A 14792-nucleotide genomic window follows, 5' to 3' on the forward strand; every position below is an offset into this window, starting at 1 on the left:
TTAACACGAGTAAGTTGTTGTTATGGAGACTCAATTCATATAATAAAAATTTAAAAATATTTTTTATCATGAATACCTTACTAAAAAATTATTTTGATTTCCAGATTTTCAAGTAACTTATTGGTGCACAGGAAGCATCTAATTAAACGTATTTCTTAATTTGTTCAACGAAATATTTTCATGATACTTTCAAAAAATACAACAATATATCACATAATCACTTATGTATAATAAAATAAATGAATAAAATAAATCACCGTCTTACGAGCACACAAAACTTTCACTTGAGAGTCTCTCGAAATTATAGCATAATTTCATTAAAACTTCGATAATTAAAGTATAATTTAATAATATCCTAAATCTTAATACTAAGGATATGTATTTATAACAAAATATTATTCAATTATTGCGTAGAAAAAGAAAAAAATTGTTAATTTAAGAAAATGTGTCGATTACAATGGTAAAATTCTTCTTACACATACAATAACGCATATTTGCTTATAAAGTATATATGATCCACTTTATTTCTTATAGATTTCTTCTTAATTAAAAATGATGCTAAAGTATTTTAATAATTGTAATTAAAATGATAAAACTAATGAGATTTGAAACTACGCTACAAAACGTTCTTATTCTTAAGACAACCGACGAACAATTGACAATCGCACTACTTCATAAATCGCGGCAATAACGGCAATACTCCGTCGGTAATTAGTTTACTTCGTCGGTAATATATAACAATACCTAATATAATAGGTTTCTAAAGAAACATTGTTTTTAATTATTATAACTTATAGGATAAAATATATAAAAATATTTAATTTATAAATTAGATTGTATTTTATACTAATTGTAATAAATAATATCAAAACTCTGAAAAAGAAAAGAAAAAAATTCCTTGATTATTGTAATGGTAAATTACAATATGTATACATTACTGTAACCATGAAATATCATTGAACTATAGAAATAAACTTTCAGATGATTCATAATTCATACCGATGTGATAGTTACTTGTTTTAAAATAAAAATTAGAGCAATTTAATTATTAAAATTAAAAATATTAGTTCAAAATGAAAGTACGTAAATAATTATTGTTACAAGTTAGACAATAAGAGAAGAAGAAGAAACGATTGTGATATGTAAATGGGAACTCTTTTTATACTTATAAATACATAATAATGGAAAAAGAAAGGTAAGCCGATTATTATTCCTAATATAATTTGCACGTTTCTTATAAGTTTGTTAGTAATATTAATAAATAATTTATTATGCACGCAATCTGTGTAGTATTTTTTATCAGGATTTATTAGGATTTATAGTACTTATGATCTCAAACTAGCCTGCAAAATATTTCTTTTTTATAGATTTACTATGCTCTTGTTAGAGCCTGGAGAAATATTTTTTGAAGATTATAGCGTACAGATGAGAGCGGTAAAATCTTCCTTTCCAAAACAAAAAGAATGGATTGACGGAAGATTGAAACTTTGTTCCAAGTCTTTAGTTTTTGTTAATAAAGATTTCATTCAACCCTTGATCAAAATACAACTTAAAGAAATCACAACCGTCGAGCAGGATAATTCAGAAGATAATATAGAAACGTAAGCATTATTTTCCAATGTTATTTAGATTAGTTCAATGCAATATTATTAATTGTTATCAATTGCTGACGCTTAACAATTTTTCAGACCCACTAATATGTTAAATATTAAATGTAAACAGTATGTGGAGATGTTAGAGAAAAATGTTCTTGCCCCATATAAATTTATCCATAAAAATGCAATGTTTCAATTTTGTTTCAATTATGCCAAGGTAGAAAATTGTCTTCCTCAAATATTGCAATTGTATCGTGCTGCTACTTTGCCAACAGCTGAACAAAACGCAATGGTATATCATTTTTAAATATAATATGTGTGCATTATTAAGTCTTTTTGCATTATAACAATTGTTTCTTTTTACAAGATAATGACCATAGTTCACTCCAGACAATCTCGTGTATCTTTCGATACATCTTGGTTAGAAGATTTGTATGAAACGGTTGTTTTAGAAATTCAAGCTAATAAAGTATTACCACTCGTTATTAATCCAGGCAGGGTATTATTGACTACGTCTAGATTATATTTTCAACCTTATAATAATATGGATCAGGTGAGCCCATACATTTGTATGTTCATTCATATTATAAAATTCTATGATTAATTAAACTATTTTTTCAGCATCCTGTTTTAAAAATACAATTAAAAGATATAAGTAGTATTATACGAAGAAGATTTCTTTTGAGACAAGTCGTACGTATCAAAATTACCAACTATAACATTTACATTATTTATTTATCTAATAATAATAATTATTATTATAAATAGGGCCTTGAAATAAAATGGCAGAAGCAAGCTGATAGTAAAATCGAATACTTGTTTCTTTCTTTAAATAATCAAAATGATAGAGATGAACTTTATAACAAATTATTAGATCAATCTGCTGTATCGCTGGAAACTGTTCCTCAGAATCAAATGACGATGAGGTGGCAGAATGGTTCTTTGTCAAATTATGATTACCTTTTGTATATTAATAGGTAAAGATACATAAAAAAATTAATATAATAAAGATTATTAATTAATTAATAATTATGTTTTAGTTTGGCAGACAGAACTTTCCATGATTTGACTCAATATCCTGTAATACCATGGATAATAAAAGATTACACATCAGCAACATTGGATTTAAACAACCCTGATATTTATAGAGATCTTTCTAAGCCTATCGGCGCTCTTGAACCTACTAGATTAGAAAGATTAAAGGTAAATCATTATTAAAAAAATTATTATTATAGTATCTTATATGATTATATATTATTTTGTGTATAGGAACGTTACTCAGAAATGTTAGAACAAAAATTTCTTTACGGATCTCATTACAGTACGCCAGGTTTTGTATTATTTTACTTAGTGAGAAAGTATCCGCAATATATGCTTTGTCTTCAAAATGGAAGATTTGATCATCCTGATAGAATGTTTAACAGGTATTATTACAAACCTAATCATATTTCTTTACTCTCTTTCTTTCTCCTCTCTCTTTCTCTCTCTCTCTCTCTCTCTCTCTCTCTATGCAAATTATAATGAAAAATATTTTGTATTTAAAAAATTTAACACTGATAATTTATTTGTGATATATGGCTAGAAAAGTTGAATAATAGCGTTGCGTATTAACGAAATAGTATTTCATTGTACTTGCCTTTAATATCAGACTCATACTTTTAATACCAGAATGCAGAATCGATTTTTTGTTTCACTCTCTTGCAAATAAAATACCTAACAGTGTAGCTGACGTATGGAAAAATGTTTTGGTGAACATGTCTGACTTTAAAGAATTGATCCCAGAGTTTTATGACACAAACAATGGTGGTGATTTTTTAGTAAATAGTTATGGTATTGATTTTGGTTATCGACACGATGGTACTAAAATCGGTGATGTGCAGCTGCCACCTTGGGCAGAAGGTAAAATATTTCCTATGTGCATACTTTTCTACAAACTGTTAGGGATTTGATATTACATATTTTTATTTTATTATATCTTTACTTATTAAAGTATTTGTAATTTAATCATTTTTTGTTTTTTTTTTCAACTATATCGATTTCAGGACCTTCAGATTTTATCCAAAAATTAAGAAATGCTTTAGAAAGCGATTACGTTTCAAAGAATTTAAATCACTGGATAGATTTGATCTTTGGATACAAGCAAAAAGGAATTGAAGCAATAAAAGCTGATAATGGTAATAATGTCTAATGTTAGTTCTTTTTTGTTAACATGGTCTTGTAAATTTATTATACGTATATATATTTTTAGTATTTTTTCACCTGTGTTATGAGGGTGCAGTTGATTTAGATACGATTCGAGATATTAATGATCGACACGGATATGAAGTACAAATAATGGAATTTGGACAAATTCCTAAACAAGTTTTTACTTTGCCTCATCCTAAAAGATTAGCACCAGTGATAGATGCGTTAAATATTTCAATGTTAACTATTTCAAACACGACAGACACGGGTATGCCTTCTATCGATTGAATTACATTCAATTGCTGTTAATATTATTTTATTTTTTAAATCGTTTTTCAGACAATAAGTCTCTCACAAAAGATTCGATCAATTTATCCGAATTTCTAACATTTCAATCACATAAGGACGGAGTAAGCTGTATTATAGTAATTAATAAAGGAACATATGATGAAATACTATCTGTAGGTCATGATGGTATGTTTAAGTTATATTCCATTAAAGACAAAAAACCAACACGAAGTGTTCCTTTATCATCTCTGCCACTTTCATCCTGTATATCATATTATACAGCATCGTCTCATAATATACTCGTTGTTGGATCATGGGACAATTCACTGTAAATAAATATCTAATTCTATAATAATGAAAATATTACATCTAACTTTAACGTTATTATTAAATGACGTTCAATCGACGTTTTTATTTTCAGGATATTTTACGATATAGAATTTGGTAAAACGATTGATACATTACGAGCTCACGAAGATGCAATTTCTTGTTTGGCATGGAGTCCGTCGCGACAAATTGTTATTTCTGGATCGTGGGATTGTACTGCCAAAGTTTGGCAGAGTTACATCTCTGGATCAAAAATTAAACCATCAGAATATTTTATAGCTCAGCTAGATCATGATTCAAAAATAACGTGTATCGACATATCCAGGTGATTCTTTTATTCATTTAAAATTTTCAAATTTCTTATAATTCCTAGAATTAAATTGAAATTAATTTTAATATTTATAGCAATGAGATGTTATTAGTATCTGGCACAGAAGATGGAGAATTATTTTTGTGGAGTATGGACAATTATAGTTTACAATTTACCGTTAAAAGTAATATTTTTTTTACATTTACTTCTAATTGTAAATAAATTTTTAAAATGTGAAATTAATGACTAGAATTTTATTTCATTAAAAGGTCACACTGGAAAAGTAAATGCAATGACGTTTGATCCTGAATGCAAGAGCATTGTTACTTGCGGAGAAGATCAAGCATTGAATATCGTTGATATTCAAACTAGTACTCAGATTTATCATACAACTTTGGAACACGAAGCATTATCATTAAAATGGATCAGAATGTTATTATTAATAGGAGACAGTGCTGGAAATGTCAGTTTATGGAATTTTCCAGAAGCGGTTTTTCTGTCCAAAATCCATTGTCATGACGGTAATACATAATTTATTACTACATACATCTTTTTAAAGTTATTAATTAATTAATTAAATATATGTGTGTAATAATATAATTAATTGTTTATTTTTTAACAATTTCAGGACCAATTTTCACAATAGCGGTAACTACTAATAATAATATGGTTATAACAGGTGGAAAAGATAGAAAAGTTATAGTTTGGGAATGTAAAAAGAAGTGATGAATAATTTGCCTATTATAAATATTATAATTAAAAAAAAAAAGTTAAAAAAGAAAAGAGAAAAAATGTGTAATTGTTCTTGAAAGATAAGTTTAAATATACTTCAAGTATTCTTTACTTTATTTTATTATTATTAATATATCTGTTTTAGTTACAAGTAAATATGATTTAATAAAGATTAATTATTTTGTTGAAATTCAAGAAACGTTGTAAATATATATATATCAAAAGATGAAATTAAATATACTGTTTAGAAAAAATAAGAATCCTTCTTCTTTTTGTTTATTTTGTAAAAAGCGTGTAAATAAACTGCAGGACGATATTTAAAAATTTATATCTCAATTATTTGCGAACATTTATATTTTAAATAATAGTTACATGTGTGCAACAGATCTTTTCATGAGTATCCTAAAATGATGATTTTATATTATACAGTAAATAAAATTAATTATTTTGACAATAGAGTATGTATTGTATGTATGTATACATATATCTATCTATATATATAATACCATGTAAGATCCCTCAGAAAAATATAAATATTAAATTTAAGTTTTTATATATATATATACTCTACGCGTGCTTTTACATATTTTTCATTATCGCTTTTAAAATGTGAATTATTTTTATAATACTTAGCAGTTTTGGATTTGAAAATTTTTCATTTTGACTAGATATAGAATGTTTTTAATTAGAGATTATTCCATTCTTTTTTTTTAATTTTTTTTTTCTTTTTTATAGAACATTTAATATCAGTCATTATTTTTTAAAATATACTTTTAAAACATTTCTTTTAAACAGTTTATTTTTATTGAGAAAAATATATATCGTTTCTAAAGTATACTAGAAACATTATATGTGCTTTTCCTTTCTTTGTTTTCTTTTTGTTGCAACGATGAAATGCAAATTTAAGATCGAATGCAAACTTTTAGATTTATCGTTTTCTGTACTTTAAAGAATTCTGCTTTCATTGATAAAAAAATTATGTTGTACACTTTTTACAATGTCATCATTTAAGGAGTAATCTTTACATTAATTTCTATTAACTTTGTAAAGAGAAGACACGAAGATAAATTAATTTAAAAAAAAGAATCTTAACGCTAAATGCAACAACAAAAATACACTGATCCAGTTATTATATATACTGTTAACTCTTTTAAAGCATAGGATCAATACTTTTTTCTTTTCTAAGATAAGCTACTAATGATTAAAGTTGTTTCAATTGTTCGTAAGTAATAAAGAATATAATATTCCATGGACCCATTCTAAACCATGTTGGTATAAATCCTTTATACAATGCAAAAAATCCTTCATTTTTTATGGTCTGAAAGTTTGAAGTATAGAATATAAATTTGTTTTAATTTAAGAAGAATTGAAAATTGTTATCAACAGTTACCAATACCTGAATGAAACAATCCATACTTCCAGTATAAATATGAGGTGGTAATTTGCCACTAGAAGTTGATACTCTTCTTTGATTCATCAGTCGTGTCTAAAATTAAAATGTCGATGAAAATTAAATTTGTATAAGAGATAAAAATTTAATCTTTGATCTTATGATTATACAATTACTTACACGTACAACATCTATGGGAGTAGAAGCGACTGCACTACCCATACTGGCGATAAAACTAGATCTGAAATATAAATTAGAATCTAAATTATATCAGTTTGTTAATTCTCTTCAATCGATTTTTGTTTGCAGGCTCGGTTACTAAATAATTCATAATTTTATTATAAAGTATCGAATAGTGAGATAAAAAAAAAATTTGAACAACTACGAAGATTGAATTTTCGTTTTGTGAATAGTTATAAAAGAATTTACTAATAATTAACATTATTCGTATTTCTATTAAACACATATTGTCAATGTTGTATATTACAAGAAGAATAAGAACCCTTATCCAGGCATTATGCGTGAATTTGTATTAAGATATATGATGTCTGTGCTGACGTATGATTATTATAAGAAAGCATACAATATCATTTGTTAGTATCGATTAATGTATTTTGGGATCAAAAGGAAAAAAAAAGAAAACAATATTAATTAAGGAAAACAAAAAAAAACAAGAGGATTTCTCCTCCAATGCAGCAATTGCGATGACTAATTGTAATAATATATGTATATACATATATATTTATAAATATATATATATTGATTTTTAAATAATGCACTGTTTAGCAATTAGTAAATGGATTTTCTAAAGCTCGGGGGATGCATAAATTGCTAACCAAAAAAGGTTCTTGTTGCAGAACATTTGCAGGAACGTGTCAATAAACTTATACTGAACACGGAGTGCTGAACACTTTAGTATTAAGTCTCTGAGGTCATCTCAATATCATCCATGTACTGCTTGCGCCCATGTGCAAGATAATGAGTATGGACCTGGAAATAAAATGTTGATATTTTAGGAAATGATTGTTCCTTTCTTTTCCTCTCTCTTAATACAAACATTAGATATTACTCCATCATGTAAAATGATGAAATCCATTGCTAAAACCTAAATAAAGTTTTGAGAGATAAAGTATTATTATTATGTTATTAAAATGACAATCAATGTCAATTGTTGTAATTTTAACAAATGCATTAAAAAATATAAAATAATATATGATGAACAAAATGTTATGTAAAGTAAAGCATATCAACAAAATGCACATCGAAACAAAATATTAATAAGGAAGGCACACCTTTGAGATGACGGAATATATTGTCACATGACATCATGTATTATACGAGATGTTTTTTAATACACATTTTGAAAAAGCTAATTATTATTAAATTAAAATATATTTTTTTAATTATATAAAACAATAGATTGAAATATAATTTATAGCAAAGTAAGAATCATTGATTTCTTTGCCATATAAAGAAGAGTACAAAATTTGCTTGGATAAGGGTTAAGCTGATACAATTAGTATCAGTAATACACATTGTACAACACGCATTATGTAATACAATGTATTACAATGTACAATATGCTTATATATAAATATAATGTAAAAGTGATAAATTACAATTATAAAAAATTGTTTTCAGAATTAAAAGAAATCAAATTATTGTACCATAATAGATTGGAATCAATAGTCAATATAAAAAATCTTTCTAAAACATTATAATTTGTGCCGATGCATACATATAGTATTAAATTTTGTTTTGTTATCAAATGTTTCAATTCGAGACTTACACAAAATGGTTACTAACGCTGTCCCCAAGAAATTCCATAAATTTACTCTTACTAAAGTCATAAATAGGTAATTCTACCGCCGCGATAATGGCCGCTCTTTGAGCAGTTGGCCCTACACCCTGTAAGAATATTAAAAAAATGTAATTATTTGCAATGGAACTTACTTACTACATAGAACTGTTAATTTCATTTTGCTTGCATAAACAAAGTTTATATTTTGATTGGAATTATATACATTACCCTCCATAAGCCACGTATGCCTTCATGTTGATAAACATCTTGGAAGCAACTCATTAAGGATAAATTAGCATCGATACCTGTTACTTGCATACGAACTTTTATCACATCGGTAGGATTAGCTATTGCACTTGATATTGCACCAGCTAATGCTGCGCATATAATATTAATAAGTACTGCATCATCTGTTCCCCATTTTTTTGTAGCGATTTCTTGCAGCGAATAATATGTTCCAAACTTTATTGTTCCATACGTAGCTTGTCTAAGAATAGCGGAACTAATCCTATAGAATTTAAATCAAAAGTAAATAATGTGATAACAAGTAACTACAAAACTAATACTTTTGTCGACTTAATAAAAATTAAAATACCCAGAATATAAAGCTCGGAATCCTTCTTCTTTAGATATTTGAAATAAAGCGTTAGTCATACCAGAATACTTTAAATGTGCATGCTTTCTATCTAATTTTTGACCTTGCACTTGCAAACGTGTTTTTGTTGTATCCAAAGGAAAAGTACCTAGAAAAAAAAATAGACATAAATATTAATACAAGACTAATTATGAATAATTAAAGATATTAATAAAATAGTTATGTCAATTTGAATAAACCTACCTAACTCTGCAACGATAGAAGCAAGGCCTCCATAAACAAAAGGTCGCCAATCGTTAGATTGTCTAGATTGTCTTTCTCCCATCACCTTAGGTTATTTTTTGAGCAATAAATTCTATTAATTAATAAACAATTTTTCATAAGTATCAATATAAAACAGAACATAGATTTCTTATCGTTATAGTTATTACAATAACAGTATATAATAAAATAATATTTAAGAAACACTTATTTATACATTACCTACAACAAACGTTTAACAAGTATAACAATTTATATTGATTTTCTTAAATATCACTGCAATAATAATGAAATTCTTTTCCCACAAAAAAAATATGTATATAACAATGTCAATCTATACTTAAAAAAGATTAATTTAAAATATTCTCCCTCGTATACGGTCACGAGAGCTCATTCGTCAACCAGAAACTAAAAATTACATTAGACGTGATCATAGAACTTGTGAAACAAACAAGATATGAAATATCTCATCATAATTATCACCAAAACATATACCATTATCACCAAACATATTACGAATGAATTGTTTATTAGCTGATAATATTATAAATATCAAATTAATGTAAAATATTGTAGTGTTGTTTGTTTCACAATATTTTTACCATTGACTTTTTCTTTTAAATACCTAACCTCACATTTTACTAAATATTATTTACTATTATTGTAAATATTAATAATAAGAGAATACATATATTCAACATTACAACAATAGTAATTTAAATTTTATATACTAAATGATTTAAAGACTAATATATATTTAAGATTATTATATAAAAGTAATTTAAAAAAATTAAAATGTATTTAAGCGCTTATAATTTAAAATAATTAAGACATATTTTTATTCAATATTGTTTCCTAAATCTGTCACCAGGTGAACATTGTATGCACCTAACCTAAATATTACACTTCATTACTTAGTTTCTGTATCTTCCATGATTCTAGGAATGACAAGATTTATCGATTTATTTTAAATACAATAATAATAAGTTTTTTATTATGGATACACCGGTATTGACAAAACAACAACAGAGACAAAGTTTGTCAGGGAAACGAACATCTATCAAATTGCGTAATGTTCTAGCTCAACCGCATGATAATTATTGGTACATTGTTTACTTTTCTTAATGTTTTATTTTTTTTTTATCATAAAATATCTCTAACTTTATAAGATAAAAATGTTCTTTTTTTTTTATTCTATTAATAGGCCTGTGGTAAAACAAGAGGATAAAGTAAAATTAAACTCTATACTAGAAGAGTAAGTTGTTACATTGATGTTTGTGTGTTTTCATAATTAAATAAATTATATCAATATTTTATAGATTACTTCCAGTATTAAGAAGACCATCGAGTAAAAAAAGGGGACGTATAGAAAATGAACCAAAAGAAGAGCCAAAAGTTAGTGAGGAACCATTCCCCAAAAGGGATATGTTGTAAGTTTATTTTTTTATAAATTTAACATCAAACCTTAGTGCAATCCTAACACCAACATTTATTTTAAGTAATTTGTCTTGTTTTTTCATTTATTTAGAAATTCAGTAGTCCTTGGTGTGAATACTGTTACACGCTCATTAGAAAAAGATGCAGTATGTTGTGTTCTATTGGATGCTAACGTGGAACCGCCACTTTTAATAAAGCATATTGTCATGATGGCACAAAGGAAAGAAATACCATTGCTCCTTGTATCATCTTTAAAAGTTCTTACGTTTGAGACTATTGGATTTTCATCTACAGCACTTGGTTTGAAAGTATGATCTTTTTATATTTAATTGAAAAAATTTATTTATTTTATTTTGATTCTGTGTACGTTTGGTTATAGAAAATAGTGTTATCTTTGGATCATCATTTTCATAAGTTGTACGATAGTGTAATAGATATCTCTAAAAATTATCCTGCACCGATGAGATCATTACAAACATTATCTACAGATATGGATACAGAAACGACTTTAGATTGTACAATAATTAAGAGCGATAAAGTAAATGATAGTGTATCTAAAAAAGAAAGTACTTTTGGAGTCAATGAAGAATTTATCTCGATGGAAAATATCTATAAATTTAGATCTTCGTGTAAAGAAAGAGTGTTTATTCCACCTAATGTTATCTGTGATAATACTAAGAATATTGATGATAAAACCCCTGAATTTATTCCTTTTAATGATGTTAATTTAAATGATACTGATATACCAAGTTTACAGAATACGAGATATTTTTACTCTCCCTCTGAAAAGGATAAATCTAATAATGGCAATACTACATATCTACCCTTGAAAGTATTACAATTGCGAGGGAATAGTAATAGAACGAAAGCTACTAAAGCACCTAAGAAAAAGAAACCAAAAATAAATAAAACTAATTAGTTATAAAACTAATAATAATTTCTGTTATTATTTATACGAATTTGCTTTCGTACAATAATAGTTTTATCGTAAACAAAAAATGTTAAAATTCGTTAATTTTCTTAGAAGATATTTTATAGACGAAAATGTATATGAAAATGAATGTACTGATGTAATATATACAAACAGATGCACAGATATGCCCTAACAATGATAGAATAACATCGAACAATCTTTGGAAACTATAGATTCAAATGCTTTATACAAAAATTTGTTAATATTATAAAAATAAACATTTCTTAATATTATAAATGAGTAGTACTCAATACCTAAGATATGACATTATACAGAGAGCGTAGTACCAATTGATGATGTGAACATTCCGGTACAAAGTCTGCTGATCAAATTTAAAGTAGTAGTTCCACCTGGCAAACTCGATGTAAGAAACAAAATCAGAGCAATGGATTCTAATATGCAGCACAATAATGTTAACGGCATTGATTTTAAATAGATCGTACAATACAATGTACCTATCAACATTGTAATATAAGATAGCGCATAGTATCTTCTTTTAGGTGAAAGTAAAGATTCTAAATAATTGCTTGGACCCCACAGAAAGGCCAAACTGTAAATGACAAATTATTTCATAATATTGATACATTGACAATTTATAAAATAATAATTAAATTAATAATATTTCAATACCTACCTTAACAACATTAATATACTTCCTAAGGTGTACAATCCGACAAATTTTCTTTCATATATAAGAAGTACAGGCAAATAAAATGCAGATATTAATAAGCAAAAAAATCCTGAGATACCGCATAATGCACAGGCCGCGATTCTTTGCTTTCTTGTCTGAGAAGAAAAATCAAAGGGGAACAAAGAAATAGTAAAATATTAAATATAAATAATAATAAAAACACAACACATTATATATTGATATGAAAAATATTTCGATCGAGACGCTAAGGTTATATTAGTGAAGCTTTTTACCATGCTAGAAAAACATTTTTCTCCGAGTCCCTTATACCATCTTTGGTTTGCGCTATTTTTATGCATTATTCCATACCATTTTCTAAAATCCTGTGAGGAACTCGCCTCAGTCTCCATAGATATTTCACATCGTTCATCATTTTTATTTCTTAAAAGATACTCGTTTAACTCTTTATTGAGATCGGCCATTCTAATGATTTACTGTTCTCAAACAGTAGGGACGCTGGCAAGGAACTTTAATAGCAGAAAAAAATGAATATGTGCTTTTAATTCCTCATTAAAATCTCAATCAAAATTTATAATTGCACATTAAATTCTCAATCAAAATCCATAATTGCTCACTTTATTAATTATTTATTTAATTAGTTATAAATAATTGAAAAATCATTTTTTTCTACTGTTGCGATTCTATGCTAACTTTTTTGTGGTGAAATATACAGAAACTCACAAGTTCCCTTTTTTATCTACCCAGCATTATTTTTGTTACCACTGATACCACCATTGGACGATAGTAGATATAATACTTAACGCGATGACGGTACAATACTATCAAAGAATACAGATATATTATAATAATAGAATATTGATGGTATTCTTCTGCTGGGTAGATAAAAAAGGGAACTTGTGAGTTTCTGTATATTTCACCACAAAAAAGTTGGCATAGAATCGCAACAGCAGAAAAAAATGATTTTTCAATTATTCATAACTAAATAAATAAATAATTAATAAAGTGAGCAACTATAGATTTTGATTGAGAATTTAATGTGCAATTATGAATTTTGATTGAGATTTTAATGAGCAATTAAAAGCACTCATTCATTTTCTTCTGCTGTTATGGTTCTTTGCTAGCGTCCTTACGGTAGTTCTCAACTGTGCATGCGCCTCAAACTTTCGATAGAATTATTTCCTACCTTATCGACTACTATCTTTTGAAAAATTATAAATAATATCTATCATTTCTTCTTTTTTGATTTTAATAAATTTTTTTTTTTTAGAAAATTGAAAGAAAATTATTCTATAAATAGTTTGGTAAGAGTTTTGAAAAAATATTTTGATTTTTTCACATGAGGTATTTGGAAACAATTTGGTGCGAATATACAAACTCACGATGGATTTTCAAACTTACATTTATTTAAACAAATCAACATTTACCTCATATTTACGGATTGTATACTGTATTTCTTGTACGGGTAATGCATCGCTCTCTTTCTCTCTCTTTTTCTTTCTATTTCGCAAAAATCGTGTATGTTACTACAACGCGTGTTTCAATCGCATATGGGATCGTATGTGTCGATGGAATTATAATGAAACTAGAAGATTTCGACTAGAAACAAGAGATTTGTTCAATGTTGATGATCGAAGACAATAACGTTGTTAATAACTAATAATAATTATATCAGTAATAAACAATTATAATCAATAATCAATAATCAATAATCAATAATAATAATAATAATACTAAATACAATGACAATAATATTAAGAAATAACTGACCAATGACGATAATGAATAACATTAAAAATCACAATGTAAAAAAGAAAGACATGACAATGTTAATTAACAAATCGATCACATTCGATTACATTAACACGCTAAAGAGAATCATAACTTTTGTCTATGTCCACAGTTGCCTTCTCTTATTTCTGGTTTCTTCATTTCTTATTATTTTGTTTTATCTTCTTCTTCTTCTTCTTCTTCTTCTTCTTCTTTTTCTTCTTCTTCTTATCATTTCTTATCATTTCTTTTAACCACTAAATAAGTACTGTTCGCGACCGCTCGATATCTCGATTACACGATATATGGAATGAGAATGCTAATTAATAATTATTCGACATGAAGGATTTCCTAAAATCATGCTTGTACCGCGAAACGAAGTATTTTTGTTTCCTTGCTTGGGATTTAAAAGGCTTTTACACGATTACATCTCGGGTACGTAATTTATGCTGCGTGCGCTTTTGTGTAATATGTATATGT

The 14792-nt window shown here is 26.7% G+C and overlaps 4 protein-coding genes across 4 annotated transcripts; 2 read left to right on the forward strand and 2 right to left on the reverse strand.

Annotated features, from left to right (window-relative positions):
* The first annotated feature begins 910 nt into the window (after window positions 1-910).
* On the forward strand, window positions 911-5712 carry LOC106787551 (protein FAN-like). Its single transcript, XM_014749980.1, has 16 exons — window positions 911-1195; window positions 1368-1601; window positions 1689-1887; window positions 1963-2148; window positions 2217-2288; window positions 2364-2572; window positions 2636-2798; window positions 2865-3019; window positions 3316-3494; window positions 3638-3769; window positions 3844-4047; window positions 4119-4395; window positions 4489-4719; window positions 4800-4888; window positions 4974-5225; window positions 5333-5712. The coding sequence occupies exons 1-16, from the start codon at window positions 1182-1184 to the stop codon at window positions 5428-5430; spliced, it is 2694 nt and encodes an 897-aa protein (XP_014605466.1). The 5' UTR covers window positions 911-1181; the 3' UTR covers window positions 5431-5712.
* Window positions 5713-6618: 906 nt separating this feature from the next.
* LOC106787552 (kidney mitochondrial carrier protein 1) lies at window positions 6619-9891 on the reverse strand. Its single transcript, XM_014749981.1, has 8 exons — window positions 9706-9891; window positions 9466-9577; window positions 9223-9370; window positions 8856-9135; window positions 8616-8734; window positions 7007-7067; window positions 6833-6922; window positions 6619-6754 (listed from the first exon to the last, which is right to left on the reverse strand). The coding sequence occupies exons 2-8, from the start codon at window positions 9545-9547 to the stop codon at window positions 6638-6640; spliced, it is 897 nt and encodes a 298-aa protein (XP_014605467.1). The 5' UTR covers window positions 9548-9577; window positions 9706-9891; the 3' UTR covers window positions 6619-6637.
* A 470-nt stretch (window positions 9892-10361) lies between these two features.
* LOC106787543 lies at window positions 10362-12130 on the forward strand. The gene is made up of 5 exons (XM_014749967.1): window positions 10362-10586; window positions 10688-10738; window positions 10803-10913; window positions 11012-11228; window positions 11300-12130. Exons 1-5 carry the CDS (start codon window positions 10480-10482, stop codon window positions 11837-11839), a joined length of 1026 nt encoding a protein of 341 aa, XP_014605453.1. The 5' UTR covers window positions 10362-10479; the 3' UTR covers window positions 11840-12130.
* Window positions 11843-13034, reverse strand: LOC106787544 (vesicle transport protein SFT2C). Its single transcript, XM_014749968.1, has 3 exons — window positions 12818-13034; window positions 12528-12679; window positions 11843-12443 (listed from the first exon to the last, which is right to left on the reverse strand). The coding sequence occupies exons 1-3, from the start codon at window positions 13004-13006 to the stop codon at window positions 12161-12163; spliced, it is 624 nt and encodes a 207-aa protein (XP_014605454.1). The 5' UTR covers window positions 13007-13034; the 3' UTR covers window positions 11843-12160.
* Between the last annotated feature and the right edge of the window lie 1758 nt (window positions 13035-14792).

The sequence above is a fragment of the Polistes canadensis genome, unplaced genomic scaffold (genome assembly GCF_001313835.1).
Source record: "Polistes canadensis isolate GaletaPanama2010 unplaced genomic scaffold, ASM131383v1 scaffold_104, whole genome shotgun sequence".
Lineage (NCBI taxonomy): Eukaryota > Metazoa > Arthropoda > Insecta > Hymenoptera > Vespidae > Polistes > Polistes canadensis.

Coding starts and splice junctions, on each gene's coding strand:
- LOC106787551 (XM_014749980.1), top strand. Junction 2,149..2,216: donor CTTATAATAATATGGATCAG/GTGAGCCCATAC, acceptor CTATTTTTTCAG/CATCCTGTTTTAAAAATACA. Junction 4,396..4,488: donor GGATCATGGGACAATTCACT/GTAAATAAATAT, acceptor TTTTATTTTCAG/GATATTTTACGATATAGAAT.
- LOC106787552 (XM_014749981.1), bottom strand. CDS start 9,547: ATGGGAGAAAGACAATCTAGACAATCTAACGATTGGCGACCTTTTGTT. Junction 9,371..9,465: donor TTCTATCGTTGCAGAGTTAG/GTAGGTTTATTC, acceptor TTTTTTTTCTAG/GTACTTTTCCTTTGGATACA. Junction 8,735..8,855: donor GCATACGTGGCTTATGGAGG/GTAATGTATATA, acceptor ATATTCTTACAG/GGTGTAGGGCCAACTGCTCA.
- LOC106787543 (XM_014749967.1), top strand. CDS start 10,480: ATGGATACACCGGTATTGACAAAACAACAACAGAGACAAAGTTTGTCA. Junction 10,739..10,802: donor TTAAACTCTATACTAGAAGA/GTAAGTTGTTAC, acceptor AATATTTTATAG/ATTACTTCCAGTATTAAGAA. Junction 11,229..11,299: donor CTACAGCACTTGGTTTGAAA/GTATGATCTTTT, acceptor GTTTGGTTATAG/AAAATAGTGTTATCTTTGGA.
- LOC106787544 (XM_014749968.1), bottom strand. CDS start 13,006: ATGGCCGATCTCAATAAAGAGTTAAACGAGTATCTTTTAAGAAATAAA. Junction 12,680..12,817: donor AAAAATGTTTTTCTAGCATG/GTAAAAAGCTTC, acceptor TTTTCTTCTCAG/ACAAGAAAGCAAAGAATCGC. Junction 12,444..12,527: donor AGTATATTAATGTTGTTAAG/GTAGGTATTGAA, acceptor TGTCATTTACAG/TTTGGCCTTTCTGTGGGGTC.